This window comes from Carassius auratus, chromosome 46 (genome assembly GCF_003368295.1).
Source record: "Carassius auratus strain Wakin chromosome 46, ASM336829v1, whole genome shotgun sequence".
NCBI lineage: Eukaryota > Metazoa > Chordata > Actinopteri > Cypriniformes > Cyprinidae > Carassius > Carassius auratus.
The window spans coordinates 4009126-4027959 of record NC_039288.1 but is presented as its reverse complement, the minus strand read 5'-3'; the positions used below and the strand labels follow the sequence as shown (position 1 = coordinate 4027959).

The window sequence follows — 18834 nt, the reverse complement described above, 5'->3', positions numbered from 1 at the left end:
GGCTAGGCGACAGGATATGAGCAACGGGTAAGGGAGGTAACTGAAAGAAGGGTAGGCTGTCCAAATTCACAAACACCGACTTCCGGTTTTTGCAGTCGTCGGAGGACCCATCCTCCTTCAACCAGGAAGGAAGGATCCTAAGGAGGATGCAGACCCTGAATTTGGACACAGCTAGCGTGTAGCAATGAACCGCACAGGACAGTGAACACAAGGGGATAGAAATAGGGAGACTAATCATAACAAAACAGGTGACACAGGTAAAGCAATAATGACAAAACTAGGATAACAAGGGGGGCGGGGCAAGGAAACGAGACAACACAAGCACATGGCCCAAAGACAAGGCCATGTGCTTGTACACAAAACACGGGCCTGTCATGATCCTGCCTCAAGACTAGAGGACAATCAGGACACGAGGGCAGAATCATGACACACACATGTGAATTACTGCTTTTATTATGTTGTCACTTTTGCTTTGTCTTTTTTTAAAGATTTCCAGAACAGTTTCCAGACTTCTGAATCCACAACTTTGTGTGAAATAAACAACATCTTTCTGTTCTTATAGTTCTGTATGATTACTACAATCATAGTCATAATTGTTCATTATTATCCTCCATATTGTAATCAAGATTTTTCATTTTATATTAAAATATGTATTTCATGATAACAGCAGAAATGTCTAATTTGTAAATGAATCACATTCCTTCAATGAATCGGTTAATTGAGTTCAGCAAAAAAGTCTGAATGATTGGTTTGCAAATTAAAGTTATATATGTAAGCACTATGCTATAAATAGTCAATGATTTAACAAATTGTCTCTCTCTTGTAATGGTAAGTTTGGCCATCAGACACACCAACAGTATATTCTACAGGGCCCGTAAGTGATGGATGAGAGGAGAGGGCTTGCACAATTCACAGAGAATTAACAAGGGAAGTGGCATGAAGTAGATTCTGTTCTCCAGATGACAGGAGCTCATCTCAAAAGTACACACAAATACAACCAATGCTTGCAATGTACTAACATTTTAAGAAAATTGTCAAACCAGGTAGCTTTGTTGTCAACACAAGTAGCAGAATACCCCAAAAGTATATGCATGTCTTGTAATTACCAATTCAGTGACATTAGTCAGGATATTAAATAAGACTCTTAAAACAAGCTTGATTCCCCCAAAACACAAAAATTATCTCCCACAACATGCCGGTCTCAGCTGTAAACTAATTAAAAAGGCCATTAAATTACACAAAGTAAGATCATTCAATGATGCATCGCACCAGTCCTGTTGAAGGCTTGAGAGGAGGGTCTCAGTGAAACTCCTCAGCTGTCTATTGTCAGGGAAGAAGAACGCTTTTTTACTTTCAGTATAATCTAGACAAGTGAAAAAACTCTAACAGTTCACAATAGAAGACATGTTCAGAACTGTGAAAAAGCCTGATTTATACAGTAGTTTTCCTCTGTAAGCATGATTGTAGAGAAATTATTTGTCAATGTGTAGTCCTCCAAAAGAAATATGTATAGGATCCTTTAGGATTTGACCAGATCCTAAAGGATTCTGAAGGGATACTGATGACCTTACTGTATGAATTGTAACTCGTAAAAATTATCTTTTAATTAACACTAGAGATCTAGTTTTTCTAAAATGTTGTAATATTCATTTGAAAAACCCCTTAAAATTGCTTCCAAGTTAGTTGGTTGATTTCCACCTCGTTCTGTTAGAGATACATCTTAATGCATCTTACATTATACAGTTATACATTATCTAAACTGTCAGCTCTTTTACTGATGTACTGTAGCTTGGTGGACTAAACCAACACCAGAAAATCTTCTTAAAGTGTTAGACTGCTCAGCTATTTTTAGCTCAAATTAAAGTCTACAATCCGTATTTCACATCACTATATCTGTGTTACACATGGACGATGCCAGCATGACTGACACACTAATGAGAAATAATTATCCGCCTTATCAAAAAAAAAAAAAAAAATGAAATAATAATATTTAAAAAATTAATTCTACAGAACATGCATGGGATTGCTATAAGGGATATCCATCATAATTTGGCACCGATCCTATTGGGATCAAATTAAATCCTACTTCATAAACTTTAACTCCTAAAGAATTTTATAGTTTTATTTTTATTTTATTTTTATCCTAAAAGCCCTTTGTTTTCCAGAAGATTAAGTTTTTCTGTAGGAATATGTTGGATTCTTAAAATAAAATTCCACATTAAAATAAAAATCCCAACAGAACTTCTGTATTTCTTCTGTAAACTAGTATTTTTTTATGAATCCTAAAGGAAGCATACAGGAGTGCTCATTTGGAATGGATCTGATTCAAGCATCTGATAAACTGAAATTCCAATTTATTCAGTTTTCCCAAAAATACACAAATAACCAGAATAAAATGAAATCAGTTTATCTAGGCTGACTTATTAAACCCCAGCCCTTTAGAAGACTGTTTCGAAATAATTCCATCAGGATGTCTGACTCTAGGTGCACCTGAGAGAAAGATGTACCTTCAGTTGCATAGTTGTGGTCTCGGAGAAAGCTGTTGTTGATCTTGCGGGTGTCTATTTCCTCATCCATTGAGAAAGGCGCTGATTACACTGAGAAACACAGAGAGAGAAACGCGCTATCTATCCATGTTCCGCGCTCGTGCATGCGTTCAGCCCAGAGCCCGGAGCGCAAGACACGGACGCACCATCATATAACACAGCGAGCGGACGCACTGAAATCCGTCAATAAATGAACAACAGTGTGATGATGGAGAGAGCCGGTGTGGACTCGCAATGTGTCACAAGGCGGGGCTGTCTGCAGCAAACCGAGATTTAATATAAAGTTGCACGAGCGTCATCCAAAATGACAACAATCCGCGTCTAAATCCATGTTTTGAAATCAGTTGTCATGTTTCAGATGTGACCGGCGGTGCTGCCTCAGACTACCGGCTTGGAGAGCTCGGTTCCCTCTCTGTCGCTCAGTATGAGCGCGCTGAAGTGCGGCTGCCGTGGACGCGCAGCATCGGTTGAACTGAGACTGGCGCTGCAACAGTGACTCCGCCCCCGGCCCTCTGTCCACCTGCGTCAGCATCACTCCAGCCTGTGTGCGCGCACACGATGATGTTATGTGTGATGGTGTTTCAGCACTTGTTGAATTATTCCCATCTGTATCACTTGTATAATTATGATGATGATGCTAATGAAACTCCTGCTCATAAATAGCAGTGTGGCGGTTCAGCGATTAGATAGAAATGTTAGGCTACTTGGGTGGCTGACGGCTCATTTTTCAAACCCCTTCTTGTGATTATTATTTTTATTTTGCGATTTCTTTCCTGCAAACAAAATTCCAATATATTATTATAGACAATACGCACGTTGTTTCAGTGGGACTTTACAGAAAATCATGTTAATGTTTATTATCTTAATATATTAATGTATTATACTACAATATAAACAAGATTTGCTGTATAGTATAAATCTCTGTATACTGTATGAATCTGGGTAAAGTTGGATCTATTCATATATCCAAATTAACATATACAGAGCTGTGCTGTAATGTATTTTACATTTTATAAATGATAACATGATATCAAGGTTCACACAGACAAGATTTGCTGTCTGTACTGAATATATTGTAGGTAAAATTGGATGGATGTACTCTATAACTTAAAACAATTATTTGGGCAATAAAGTTCACATTTTGTAACAACATAAACAATCATGCAGTTGAGATTTGAAATACAGTATCTGTCACTTTTATGTGAGTGTACTGGGTGCACGTAGATAAAGAAGAATGTACTATATATTCAACTTTAAATATATTGCTGGACTATAATATAATAATAATAGTTTACATTTTGCAATAATCAAGCAGTTGAAAATTGCGATATAGTTTATATTTTATCATATGAGTGTACTTTATGTATATTGATAAAGCCAAATGCACTTACAGTAGTTGTAGATATAATTTTGTCATGTGGTGATACTGAGAATTAGTCAGTAGATCAGTCATTTAAATTTGGGGGAAGTTGTCACAAATTTCTGCACACTTCTATGTTACAATTGTGTTTCATGAATTGTGTTTAACAATTGTTTTATTTTTAAAACTTTGATGGTATTGGGTTATATTATGCCATCCCAATTTGGGGGAATATGTATTTATTTATTTATTTATTTAGGTCTAATAGGTCTAAAATGACCTATTGCTACATATGTTCAGTATTTGGTAATTATATCTTAGCATTTACAATTATTTTAATGTATACCATGGTTCTACTATATGTTTTGAAAAGCATGGTATTACATTGTACATTTTTATTAATATATAGTCTTTCAAAGGCAAGAGAGTATCATTCATTATATATTTGTGTCTCTTTTCATGTGCAAGCAGTTTTCCTGCCAATTCGGTTTTGACAGTGCTTAAACATTTACGGCCTGCACAGGTTATTTGACACATCACTGCCCTTGAGTTGCACACAAAATAAGTCAAATGCATTATCTCTATTCCTCCATAATACAAAAAGCAGTGAAGCATGCACCCTTAGGTCTTCCCTTACTGTTGACCACTTCTAAATCATCATATCCCAATCCCATTGTTTGTTACTATGCGGCGAATGAAATCCTCTCTTCCTCAAATCCCTTTAATTAGAAGATAAAGAGGCACGCCGAACCCCTGGAGTAATCTTGATACTAGTTCTGGTGGAATTACAGAAGATTATTTCTGTTCAGTCAACAGACGTTTTAACTCAGTCATAGTCATATGCTTAGACAGCTGATGATAATAAATGTATTTTAAGTTGTACAGCAGAAAATACATTTTGACTTTTGAATTTTGACAAATATATGTGCATTTACAGTAACTATAACCAGTGTCCAGAATATTTATTTTGCCTGACAATGGTGGGTGAATTGGGCAAATTAACTGCCCATAAATATTTCCTACTACTTCTGAAACTGTATTTTGCATTAATTTCCTTAAAGAATATAGAAACATTTTTACATGCATTTAGAGTGCTCATTCTGAATTTGTAGGGGTGTGGAAAACAAATTGATAATTGATAATCCAAAGTGCTGGAATATTTTACCTTACAACACTTTTCGATATACTTACAGCGATCATTTTTATAATGAATATTTTTGTGGAAAATGAGTTTCAGAGTAAGTATGTGTGAACAAAAATTCAAACTCAAAAAGTCCAATGCCAAAAATTGTAAAAAGTGAGTAAAATATTGCAATATATATATATATATATATATATATATATATATATATATATATATATATATATATATATATATATATATAAATATCAACTAACAGCATTGTTGTGCTTTGAATGAGTGTATTATAATGTATCTTAGTATCATCCATGTCAAATTATCGCAATTTGGTGCACTATGTAGGGTGGGCAGGGACTTGGTTTAATCTTTCAGAGGCAGTTCTGAATGTGAGCTTCTAGTTGATTGTAAGAAAGTGGCAGGGTTTAAACAGACTAAAAAATGGTAGTGGTAATGGTATGGTAGTATAGAGTTCTTCAGGGGCAACAACAGATTATTTAGGACATCGACTTCCATTATGCAACCTGCAACATTGTTTGATTAATGCACCTGGGTATATTCTGGTAAAACTGAACGAATACTGGTTTTATGAAAAATGTTTGATGATTCTGAACACCTGTCTGGCAGAGGCTGTTTGGTTTTAAGGCATGAACTGCAGTATCAACCAGGCTCAGTCCCATCAGATATCACTGGTGTTCTGCTAATGGGTGCTATGTGTCACATCCACACAAGGAGAGGAGAAGACGGGTAAGTATTTTCGTGAAGCTTTATTAACATAAGACTTTAACAGAGCAGGTAAGTGTGGTCACAGACGGTGAATCTTCAAGCACTGATCAATAGGTGAGTTCTAGCACAAAGCTAGGCCAGACAACAAAGAGTCACTTCCCTTAATCGCTGTGTCTGAATATCCACAGAGTCACAATACGGTCCACAAGGAGCAGGCAGAAGATCCACTAAGAGTGTCCATGCAATCTTGATTCCAGCCGGTGAGTGAGTGAGTGAGGTGAGTATTTAAAGGGTGTGGTGATTGCTGGTGCAGGTGCAGGTAATTAGTATTCAGGTGACGGTTCACGTGGGCGGTGCATGGGAGATTGAGTGGATGGTGACTGGCAATGGTGACTGGGGCTGAGGGAACGAGCTGAGGGTGTGACACTACCCCCCCCCCCCCACGGGTGACTCCAGGCACCCTAGAGCGGCGACGGGGACGACCACGACCTCTGGGAGCCGGGCGGTCCGGGTGTTGTCGGTGGAACTCTTCGAGGAGAGCCGGATCCAGGATGTCATTGCGTGGTACCCATGACCTCTCTTCGGGACCGAACCCCTCCCAATCTATGAGGTACTCCAGGTGGCCGTTCCGCCGCCGGGAGTCGAGGATCTCTTGGACCTGGTAGATGTTGTCTCCGAGGATCTCGGGTTGGTTTGGAGGGGGAGGTGGTTCTGGTTCTGTGGAGGAAGGAGAAACTGGATCAGTGTGACGTTTTAGCAGTGAGACGTGAAACGTGGGTGAAATCCGGTAGCGTGGTGGTAGGTCCAGGCGGTAGGTGACGGGATTTATCTGGGAATGGATGGTGAACGGCCCTATGTAGCGGGGACTCAGCTTTTTGCAGGGCAGTCGGAGGCGGATATCCCGAGTGGAGAGCCAAACCTTGTCTCCAGGCAGATAGACGGGATTAGGCGATCTGCGTTGGTTAGCGGTCTCTGTATGCCTCCGAACTGCCCGTTGGAGATGGATGTGAGCTGAGTCCCACACCCTCTCGCTCTCCTGGAACCAGTGATCACCCCTGCCGGGCACTACGAATATCAGGTTATGCCCTATGGGCTTGCTAACAGTCCATCCATCTTCCAGAGTTTCATGAACGAAATATTCCGTGATTATCTCCACCAATTCGTCATTGTCTACATAGACGATATCCTGATCTACTCCCGGAACATAGAAGAGCACCAAACCCATGTCCGCCACGTCTTACAACGACTCCGAGACCACCACCTCTACCTAAAAGCTGAGAAGTGTGAGTTTCACTGCACTACCGTCTCCTTCCTCGGATACGTGATCTCTGCGGAGGGAGTTCAGATGGAATCAGCCAAGGTAGATGCTGTGGCCAACTGGACGGAGCCCACAACGGTGAAAGAACTCCAGCGTTTCCTTGGCTTTGCCAATTTCTACCGGCGCTTTATCAAGAACTACAGCCTGCACTCGGCTCCTCTAACATCCCTCCTAAAAGGAGGTCAGCGCCAGCTGCGCTGGACACCCCAAGCTCGAGAGGCCTTCAGCCATCTTAAACACCTCTTCACCTCAGCACCCATTCTTCGACATCCTGACCCGTCCAAGCCTTTCGTAGTAGAGGTGGATGCGGCCAATCACGGCATTGGAGCCGTGTTATCCCAAAGGTCTGGTGAACCTTGCTCACTCCATCCGTGTGCGTACTTCTCTAAGAAACTCTCTCCTGCCGAATGCAATTATGGAATCGGAGACCGTGAGTTGTTGGCCATTAAACTCGCCCTTGAGGAGTGGCGGCACTGGCTAGAGGGAGCTCAGTTTCCATTCACTGTTGTCACCGACCACAAAAATCTCCAATATCTGCAGAACGCCAAAAGACTTTAACAGAGCAGGTAAGTGTGGTCACAGACGGTGAATCTTCAAGCACTGATCAATAGGTGAGTTCTAGCACAAAGCTAGGCCAGACAACAAAGAGTCACTTCCCTTAATCGCTGTGTCTGAATATCCACAGAGTCACAATACGGTCCACAAGGAGCAGGCAGAAGATCCACTAAGAGTGTCCATGCAATCTTGATTCCAGCCGGTGAGTGAGTGAGTGAGGTGAGTATTTAAAGGGTGTGGTGATTGCTGGTGCAGGTGCAGGTAATTAGTATTCAGGTGACGGTTCACGTGGGCGGTGCATGGGAGATTGAGTGGATGGTGACTGGCAATGGTGACTGGGGCTGAGGGAACGAGCTGAGGGTGTGACACTATGGAGGTCAGCTCAATAGTGTCAGCAGCAGTCCTCCTTACAACATATGGTGAGATAGAAGTGGCAGACAGCAGATAGACACCAGTGTGCGGACACACACACACACACACACACACACAAACACTTACTTCCATCATGGCCTATATGTTCTAAGGGCATGATCCTCTTTCTAAGTGCATGTTAATCATAGTGACAAATTCACCCCAATTTAGCTCAAACTGAAAATACTATTAAATACTATATAATCTGTGCAAGCTGTAAATGTTTAAGCACTGTCAAAAACGAATTTGGAGGAAAACTGCTTGCACATGAAAAGAGACACAAATATATAATGAATGATAATCTTTTGCCTTTGAAAGACTATATATTAATAAAATGTACCATGTAATACCATGTTTTTTGTTGTTTTTGTTATGCTGTGAAGTTGTGCCTGGGGGAAAAAGGCGTTTTCCTGTTTTCACCTAGTTTTCCCTCATGTCTGATTAATTCATTCTGTTTACCTGTAAATATTTTGGGGTGAATAATATCCCTGTAAATGCAAAAAAAAAAGAAAAAAAAAAATGCATGTACTGAACTGATAAGTGAGGTACTGATGCCAGACATTCTCCCCCCACCACTGCAGACACAGATTCATGATAAAGCTGGCAGACTGCTGCTGGTTTAGTGTGTGTCCTGAATGGAGGAGTGGTAATTAAAGCAGGAACACTATTGATCTGACCCTCCTCCAAACTCCTCCCACCTGCCTCCTGCGCCATCATAATGTGAGTGCGTGTGTGTAAGGTAGAAAATGAGAAATGACTGGCAAACAAAATTTGACATTGTTAAGTAGGGGTGGGAATCAGCTGGGGCCTGGTGGTACGATTTTATCTAGATATCTGGGTCACCATTTGATGATTATATGATGCTTTATGCAGTGCACAGTAATTAATACTCATAGCTTGTTTTTTTTAATTTAAGACAGTGGGCAATGTGGAAGTACACTGATAAATAAGATGGCATATTTGCATCTTATAATAAACTGAATTGTGTCAGAAGCTATTCACTAAAATAGGGACACTAAAATAGAGTCTGAACTGCGGGCAAGAAGTTCAACACAAGAAAGGGATTAGAAATACAGTATATTTACAAAAGATTAGGTGTATATGAATAAAAGTGCAAAGCCTTAATACACCTAAAAAAGATGAACGTGGCTTTTAAAGATGCTCTCATTTTATGCCAATTAAACAAAGTTATACTCAAAGAAATATTAAAATGTTGACTCACATTAAGTCTCACAGAAAAGACCAATTGTGTTGTGTAATTCACTTTGTTACTACCAATACTAATAGCAACCATTATATGCTTACATTATATAGCATTTTCACCCAGTGCTAAATAATGTAATCATATATTCACCCAAAAGTAAAACTTTTGTCATTACATCCGTGTCATGAGGTCCAATGTTGTTTGGAGGAGTAAATTATGTTTTAGAGGAGTAAATGATGACAGAATTCTCAGTTTTGGGTCATTGTTCCCTTTAAGATGCATTCTAAGCATAAGCAATAATACATCAACAACACAAACTCCACATCATCACAAAAACCACAATTACTGTATAAATACTATAGCCATTATCTAACATACTATAGAAAACAATACTATGGAAGTCAATGACTACCGTCAATTGTTCAGTCACCCACATTCTTTAAACTATGTTTTTTTTTTTTTATTTAGCCCCTGCTCTTAATTTGATATTTCTTTTAAAACTGCAGTTCCCTCAACAAATTTCTTTCTCGTGCCAAACTAATGCAAATAGTAAGCATCATAGAAACTGTAATTGTGCACAGCGAAATCAACTGCAGTTGAGTCAGCAGCATCAGAAAAAAAGTTTCATTAAGGTCACATTGGTACATTTTTAGAATGAAGGACAAACACAAAGGATGACCAGCCCCTATCGAGCCTACATAGATAACCCCTCAACCATATGTCCCAGATGCACCCGCTGTCAATATGTTCTGTTCCACCACAGACGTCACTGACACACACATTGATCGGGCAAATTTTTTGTTATACATGTTATACAAACTCATGTAGACTGTTTCAAGCAACTACCCATCAATAACATGTACCTGCTTATTCCAACTTAAAAAAACAAACAAAAAAAAAAAAACAGCATAAATAAGACAAAAGTCTCACAAAAGACAAAAGACACTTTTCCATGTTTGTACACAAGAAACAGATAGCTTGTTCTGGTTTGCTAGAAGGTTGCTAATTCAGAACCATGGATAGCGCAATGTGGGGTCACAACCATAGACAGTAAAAGAAATGGACACAGCGACCCCATTGGAACTCAATTGAGACAAGTGAAGCCCATTTTTAGCCCAACCTTCCGTTTCTGACGCGCAGACTCAAACGAAGCTTGACGACGTCAGCAACCTGTCTGACAGATGTAAATCTTCTAAGTGGCTGTGCGTGCAAACTGCCATCGTTAATCTTGCAGAGGCGACGAGCTTGAGCGGGGAGTTCTTTGTCGTGAGTGAGCAGGAGTAAGTATTCTGATTAATTATTTTGTATAGTATTTTAAAATGTAACACCAGTACGCCATATTAAGTTAATTGCCTGCGAGCTTCTCCTTCTGTCTGTACGGTAATGCGACAGAGAGACAAGTGGTCATGACGCAATCGTTAGCCTATTTTTTACAAAAACTGTTTATACGGGGCCATAATGTAACATAAAAGGTAATGGAGCCCTTTATACATTGTCGTGTATCTTTAGAAATAAAGTCTTTAAACGCATCAGATGTAAAGTTATTCGCTGTCAAAGTGACGCCAAAATGAATGGGAGTCAATGGGAATGCTAATGCAAGTGAAGTTCTGCTAAAAGATGGCAGCCCCCACCCGACTTCAACTTCCGGTCGAGTTCCTTGCCCCCTGGTCACAACTCTGTTCACTCCAGACATGCAGCACGAGTCCTGAACGGTGAAGCCAAAGCGTCTCCATCGCCCCTAGGTGACTGGATGGAGAGTATATGTCACAAACCCTACCCTCTCCATGTAATATAATGGGACCTGAGACAAACTAAATAATCAAATTACATTTCAATTTTTTTTTTTTCAAAGACATTTTTCTGTCATTTAAGGTATAGTTCTTAGCATGCTGATGTATGTTTAAGTGTTCGCTTTTTTCTAATATGTTTGCTTTGAAATCGTTTTTTGATGCTATAAAAAATGGGGTGTGGTGTCATGATTGTGATCTTGCGATTGGGTCTGCAGGAGTTTGAGAGGGACTTTGATACCGCAACTCCACCTCACGATCACTACTGCACAGTCTGCCTCCAAATTATGTCATCTTCGCAAGATAACAGTGGCCATAGTGAGAATGTTTTGGCTTCACTGGTGGAAGGAAGTGGAGATGCGTCATCCTTCTTTTTTACAGTCTATGTTTTACTCCAACACAAATGTTCAGCACAAAAATTCAGTCTGATTTGTGTATGCGATTTGTCTATTTAAACCAGTGCATAAAAATTCTGTGACAGTTCTGGTGCTTACAGAACAGCAGCAATGCCCCAGTAACCCTAATTAAGGCCTGATCACAAAAAGGTGGATAACAATAATGATAACTAAATCTATGTGAACTGGACATTGGAAATTTCCCACACCACTACTATAACATTAACAACACAGAGGAACAATATTGGGTAATATATTAGTTTATAGACCAATTTTCACTGTTGCTACTACCATGGCTTATTAGCATGCATATTATCAGAATATTGGCTATTTTATTAGTACTTATAAAGCACATGCTATACTAATACCTTACTGTGCATGATTTTATTTTACTTTACAGTTAATAAGCAGCAAATTATGAGTTTATTGAGGCAAAAGTCATAGTTAATAGTGAGAAATGGTCCCCAAAATTTAAATGAGACACAATATTGTTGGTAACACTTATTAACTCTGTAACTTATTACACGAAGGGCAACGCTGTTTAGCTTTGTTAACTAGATGTTAGGGCTGTGCAAAAAAACGAATGCGATTTTCATGCGCATCTCATCAGTAAAAACGCTCCTGTGATTATAAGTACATCTCCAGCACATGCTCCTGCACACTTGCTTCTCAAAACTAGCCCAATCACGTTACCAGTAGGGCAGCGTGCGCTCAGCTGGTGTCAAATCACAACACAGGAACCGCTGGCCCAATCAGAACTCGTTACGTCTTTCTGAAGGAGGGACTTTATAGAACTAGGAAGTAGGATGTCATCAGCCCGTTTTTATCAAGGGGCAAGGAACTCGACCGGAAGTTGAAGTCAGGTGGGGGCTGCCATCTTTTAGCAGAACTTCACTTGCGTTAGCATTCCCATTGACTCCCATTCATTTTGGCATCACTTTGACAGCGAATAACTTTACATCTGAGGCGTTTAAAGACTCTGTTTGTCCATTATTTATTTCTAAAGATACACGACAATGTATAAAGGGCTCCATTACCTTCTATGTTACATTATGGCCCCGTAGAAATAGTTTTTGTAAAAATAGGCTAACGATTGCGTCATAACCACTCAGCTCTCTGTCGCATTACCGTACAGACAGGAGGAGAAGCTCGCAGGCAATTAACTTAATATGGCGTACTGGCGTTACATTTTAAAATACAATACAAAATAATTAATCAGAATACTTACTCCTGCTCACTCACGACAAAGAACTCCCCGCTCAAGCTCGCCGTCTCTGCAAGATTAACGATGGCAGTTTGCACGCACAGCTACTAGAACATTTACATCTGTCAGACAGGTTGCTGACGTCATCAAGCTTCGTTTGAGTCTGCGCGTCAGAAACGGAAGTGCTAAAAAATGCTAAAACTGGGCTTCATTTGTCTCAATTGAGTTCCAATGGGGTCGCTGTGTCCATTTCTTTTACTGTCTATGGTTTTTATGACTGTGAAAACGGCAGTATACAGATAGGTAAATTGTGTGAAAAATACTGTGTTTTTTTACACGTGAAACATGAACACGTTATATTGTACACTGTAAACACAATCAAAGCTTCAAAAAAGCGCAATTAATGGGACCTTTAACAGAATTTTCATTTTTGGTCAAACTATCCCTTCAAGGTTGAGAACATCAGGTATACCATGTAAGTTAGGGGCAAGGGCTAAGTGCCTGGTCTTAAAATTGCACTCATAATCACTTTTATCCAAAGCGACTCATAGTGCATTCAAGGTATACAATCCCTGGGCACTGAACCTTTGACACATGGCTAGTGCCGTTCTCTACCAGTTGAGCTACAGGAACAGGTTTTTTTGAATGAAATTGAATCAGACAGCCTTTCTGCCAACCAGCAAAGCCATATGGCCTCCTCTCCACTGAGCCATTGCTCCTAAATGCTGACCTGTTGTCCATAACATCAGTCACGCTTTGTGTTGGGAAGGCTGTTATGTGAATCAGGCAGACGGCTCGTAGCGGGAAACTCTGCACCCCTGCTGGTCCCACTGTGTCTGTGCCAGTGTAACCATGACAATGAGGATACATATGGAAATGCAAACTTGACAAAATTCAAAATAAATAAATACATAAATAAATATACAAAGATATGTAAAAAATAAATAAATATATACACATATATACACATATATATATATATATATATATATATATATATATATATATATATATATATATATATGTACAAAGAACAGTAAAATAAAAAATAAACCTGTAAAGCCTGACAAACGAACAAAATCTAATCCAAATCATCCTTTTATGGTAACTTACTGAGATTAATGTTAATACTTTTATTCAGCAAGGACACATTAAGTTCATCAAGTGTGACAGCAAAGACATTTACAGCTACTCTATTTTCAGAAAAAAAGATCAAATTCTAAATGCTGTTCATTTTAACATTCTTTTCATCAAATATTAAGCAGCACAAATGCTTTCAACATTGATAACAATAAGAATGTTTTGTTGAACCAAACCAGCATATGAGAATGATTTCTGAAGGATCATGTGACTCTGAAGACAAAGAATGATGCTGAAAATTCAGATTTGCGTCACACAAATAAATGTCATCTTACATTTTGAAACTTTGTCAAAATTTGTCAAACAAAACAGTTCTTTTAAATTGTAATAATATTTCACAACATTGCTGTTTTTGCAGTATTTTTATATTTTGATTGAATAAATGCTGCATTTGATATAATCGAATATAATAAAATCTTACTGACCACAAACTTTTTAATCGTAGTGTTTATATACATACATACATACATACATACAGATAGATAGATAGATAGATATCTATCTGTATGTATGTATGTATGTATGTATGTATATAAACACTACGATTAGAAACACTAGAGTGTATTATATTCGATTATATCAAATGCAGCATTTATTCAATCAAAATATAAAAATACTGCAAAAACAGCAATTTTGTGAAATATTAAAAGAACTGTTTTGTTTGACAAATCACACACACACACACACACACACACACACACACACACACACACACACACACACACACACACACACACACATACATATAAACCAAATTATTCAAAGTAATTATGATAAAGCATGTGTAAACGAAAAAATAAATAAATGTAAATTTACAAATCAGTTACCACTCCAAGCAGTAAAATGATATTAAATTTTTTAACAACATTTATAGGGTTAACAGGGTTAAGACTAATAATATACACCACATTTGTACGTATTGCATACAGAAATGCTAAATTATATATAGCTCACATGAGTCAGTATAATTCATTGAAAACACATTGCAAGCATCATAATGCACTAAAGGAGCAGAAAAAAAGTTAAAAAAAAAATAAATAAAGTTTGCACCAAATATTTACATTGGTAACATTGTCAACATTTACTCACCCTCATGTTGTTCTGAATCCATTTGACTTTATTTCTTGACTGGACAACATAAAATCCCATTCAACCTGTTTACATCTACTTGTATTGTATGGGAAAGAGTCATTTAGACATCTCTCTAAACAACTCCCTTTCCGTTCCACCAAGAAAATTGTGAAAAATTGTAGAAAAATGTTTTGAGTGAATAATTGTTATAATAAAAAAAGAAAAAAAGCTGACCTTTACAGTCGTCAGGTTTAGATGTTTGAGGTCAGTCCTCCTCTGGGTTATGCCTATACACCATGAATATGTCTCTGGATGATGGAATATTTTAGCTGATAGCAGCGTTTTTGGCTGAGATGATAGCACTGCTTCACCGGGCTCTGTTCTGGTTTTGTCATTTAGTAGGAATAACAATGACCATATGTGCTGTGAGATACAGAGGAAAGGATGCCACATATACACAATGCACATAAGAACACACACATACGCGCACCATCTCATTCACATCTTCTAGAGTGTCACAGATCTGGCAGTCCAAATGTTTATTCAGGCCTAAAATGACAGGAGTACAGGACAGGGGAAGTGAAGCAGAAACAAGACCATCTGGCTCCACACACTGCTGTCCATCAAGCTGGCAGCCTGCTCAACAATTACAACACTTTTCATCTAGCGCCCTCCTCTGGCCAACTGTAAACAGTACATTTGTTTATGAATGTGATGTACAGGCTGATTATATTGTGGGCATACGAATGCTTGTGATATTTACTGATATCCATCTATCTAGCAGAGATTTGGTCAGTTGCCATAAGTGGTTCATTTCCAGACAATGATTTCATGGCAGAGCTGAGCTGTAAATGAGCATCTGAAATGAGCCAGTGAGGCGGCCTACTGCTGCGAGGTTCAGTTACTGATGGACCTCGCTTGATCTCAGAATATAACAACTGTTGTTGATATACACACAAATTAGGAGCACACAAAAAAGTTGTATCTGTAGCATCAGATTTCAAATATATTCTGTTGTTCAGAAATACAAGACATGAAAAGATGGATTGTAAATTGGAGTTGGTAAGTTTATTTAATTTCCATGAATCAGTTCAGACAGTGAAAACATTCAAAGTGTGGTATATTCAAGAAAAATATATATGTACTGTACTGAAGACTGGAGTATTGATGCTGAAAATTCAGCATCACAGAATTAATTAAATTTCACAATATATTACAATTGTAAAAATACAAGATGCAAATTGTAATAATATTTCACAATACTGCTGTTTTTACCATAGTTTTGACCAAATAAATGCAGCCTCGGTGAGCATAAGAGACTTCTTTCAAATTTTCATTTTAAAAGAATCACAGACTACAAACTTTTTTATTTATATACAGTGGGTACGGAAAGGATTCAGACCCCTTAATTTTTTCACTCTTTGTTATATTGCAGCCATTTGCTAAAATAATTTAAGTTAATTTTTTTTCGTCATTAGTGTACACACAGCACCCCAGGTGTGTAGCTTTCCTAATCAAGTCCAATCAGTATAATCAAACACAGCTGGACTCAAATGAAGGTGTAGAACCATCTCAAGGATGATCAGAAGAAATGGACAGCATCTGAGTTAAATATATGAGCGTCACAGCAAAGGGTGTGAATACTTAGGACCATGTGATATTTCAATTTTTCTTTTATAATAAATCTGCAAAAATGTCAACAATTCTGTGTTTTTCTGTCAATATGGGGTGCTGTGTGTACATTAATGCGGAAAAAAAATAACTTGGTTAAATATGATTCAAATTAAATATGAATTCTTTCAAAAACAATTGAAATAGCACAAAAAAAACATGCCTTGATTATGAATAACTAGGTTTTTTCCCCCCCAGAGGTTATGCATGCCGTGAACTCATAAAATGTATACCTTAGATGCATCTAAACTCTTTTGGATAAAAGCCTAAATGTGTAAAATGTAAATGTGAACGCTCTGATTCCACAGAGCTGAAGCACTCTCACAAGACACAGAGACATGGATCAATCACAAGAAACTGCAGCTATGAGGGTAACTATGGCACATCTACACTAACACACACTAAATGCCACGTCCTGACAAGAGAAACAATTATGGTCAAAAGCAAGAAACAATGACAGACTAAAAGCCCATATACAGCGATTACATGCATACTTTCAGATATAGACAGAAGCCAAGTGCTGTCCTCTTTACACTGCTCTTACATTCACTGAAGCACTTAGGTTGGCTTTGTGGCATAGCTGAATAAAACGGCACTATAATGTGGTCCTAACTTAGGGAACACAACAGCAGCCTTTAAGTGTCTACAGCTCAAGAAATTCTGTAATGCTGCTTTCAAGTGCTGTATTTACAAGAACACAACCACACAGTCCTAACTGAACCTCAATAAACTATCTGTGTTGGGGGCTATTAAAAAGACGTGGATGTTTGATGTAACATTTTTCATTGTTTTTGTTAATAAACTTCCACTGCTGCTGTAACAAAGAAAGAAACTGTCAAGCAACAATGTTCAGCAGTGAAAATCATACATGCATCATGGGATAATTCTGTAATTTTGCAATATTCCCTGAATTTGCAACACAGTGTCATTTTAAGCTTTATTTAAATACAGTGGTATCATAGATGTATCCTGAACGTGAAGAAATAATATTTTCACAACTGTATAATTTAAAAAAATATATATATAAATTATATATAAATTATATATATATATATATATATATATATATATATATATATATATAATAGAAATGAAAAACTTTAAAGGGATAGTTCACCCAAAGATTTTAATCAGCCCATGATTTACTTACAATATATAAAACCATTTTGCTTTTATTAAATGTTAAATTATTATTTTTTTCTCTCACCTCTGCCTCTTTCATTCTCAAAGCCAGCATTGACACAAATGGGTTTATAAAGTAATAAATGATATACGTTACTTGTGTAACATCCAATGTTCCCCATAAACCACCTGAGGGAAATGTGTTTCTGTATTTAATAACTCAGCCGTTCTATTACAGCTCAGCTGAATCAAGAGCTCACATAATGACTTTTTACTAACCTGATTACTGTGACATGTATTGCACTCACTGGGTCAAATCAACTACTGAGTACCATAAATATTAATACTTTTACAAAAAATATATATATATATGATAATGTAATTTTACAAAACCTTTTTCAAAAGCTTAAGTGATTACCTTGATTTATTTATTAGTAAGAATATGTATAACCAAAGCCTACTGATTAATCGTGAAAGAAAAAATTATTATTTGATTACTCTTTTTGATAATCATTAGATTATGCTTTTCTGTCTTTCTTTTTCTTTGGCATATACATACTTAATAATGTCAGTTCATGCATCACTAAAACAACACTTACAGTATTATCATAGACCACACACTCCTATTGTGTACCATTGGCTTACAGTGACATTTGAAAATGTTTCTTCTCAATATATTTTTTTGTGTCATAAAAGTTTTGACAAGATCGTCAATTATCGTTACAACTGAATTTTTATTTTTGGGTGAACTATCGTTGGAAGTGCTGAGGTTTGTTAATTCTAAAGTAGCGAAGAACAAATATTTTAAAATATGACTGCATGCATTCACAACTGGCCTATATTGCATGCTTCTCTCTTTCCTTTTCTTTCCTGTGCTTACTCTTTGGGTTGCTGACATCGCTAAAGTGTGTCCTAGTACCAGAGCTGGATCAGTTTATCCTATCTGATTTCTTTAACCCATTCTCCCTTGCATCCCTGAACTCCAGTTGCATTTAACACTTTTAAGGCCTAACAGGAAAGGGTTAATATGCTGTAATTGAACGGCGATATGTGTGACACGCTCAGTAAATACAAGTGTTATTCCAGGCATCTGTGATCAGCAACTGCTTGTAAAAATCTTTATATTACATATTTACCCTATAGGCTGAATCAATGCACTAACATCTCCTTTGCTTCTACACACGAA

At 37.8% G+C, this 18834-nt stretch overlaps 1 protein-coding gene across 2 annotated transcripts in view; it reads right to left on the bottom strand.

The window, feature by feature from the left end:
- ppp2r2bb (protein phosphatase 2, regulatory subunit B, beta b) overlaps positions 1-18834 on the bottom strand; it is a 67044-nt gene that overhangs the window by 40647 nt on the left and 7563 nt on the right. The window contains exon 1 of one of the 2 annotated variants that reach the window (XM_026234295.1): positions 2508-2984. The exons of the other annotated variant lie outside the window; for it this stretch is intronic. Coding sequence (XP_026090080.1) covers positions 2508-2577 — 70 coding nt within the window. The 5' untranslated portion in view covers positions 2578-2984. Of the gene's footprint in view, positions 1-2507; positions 2985-18834 lie in introns of those variants that run through there. 2 annotated transcript variants of the gene reach the window in all.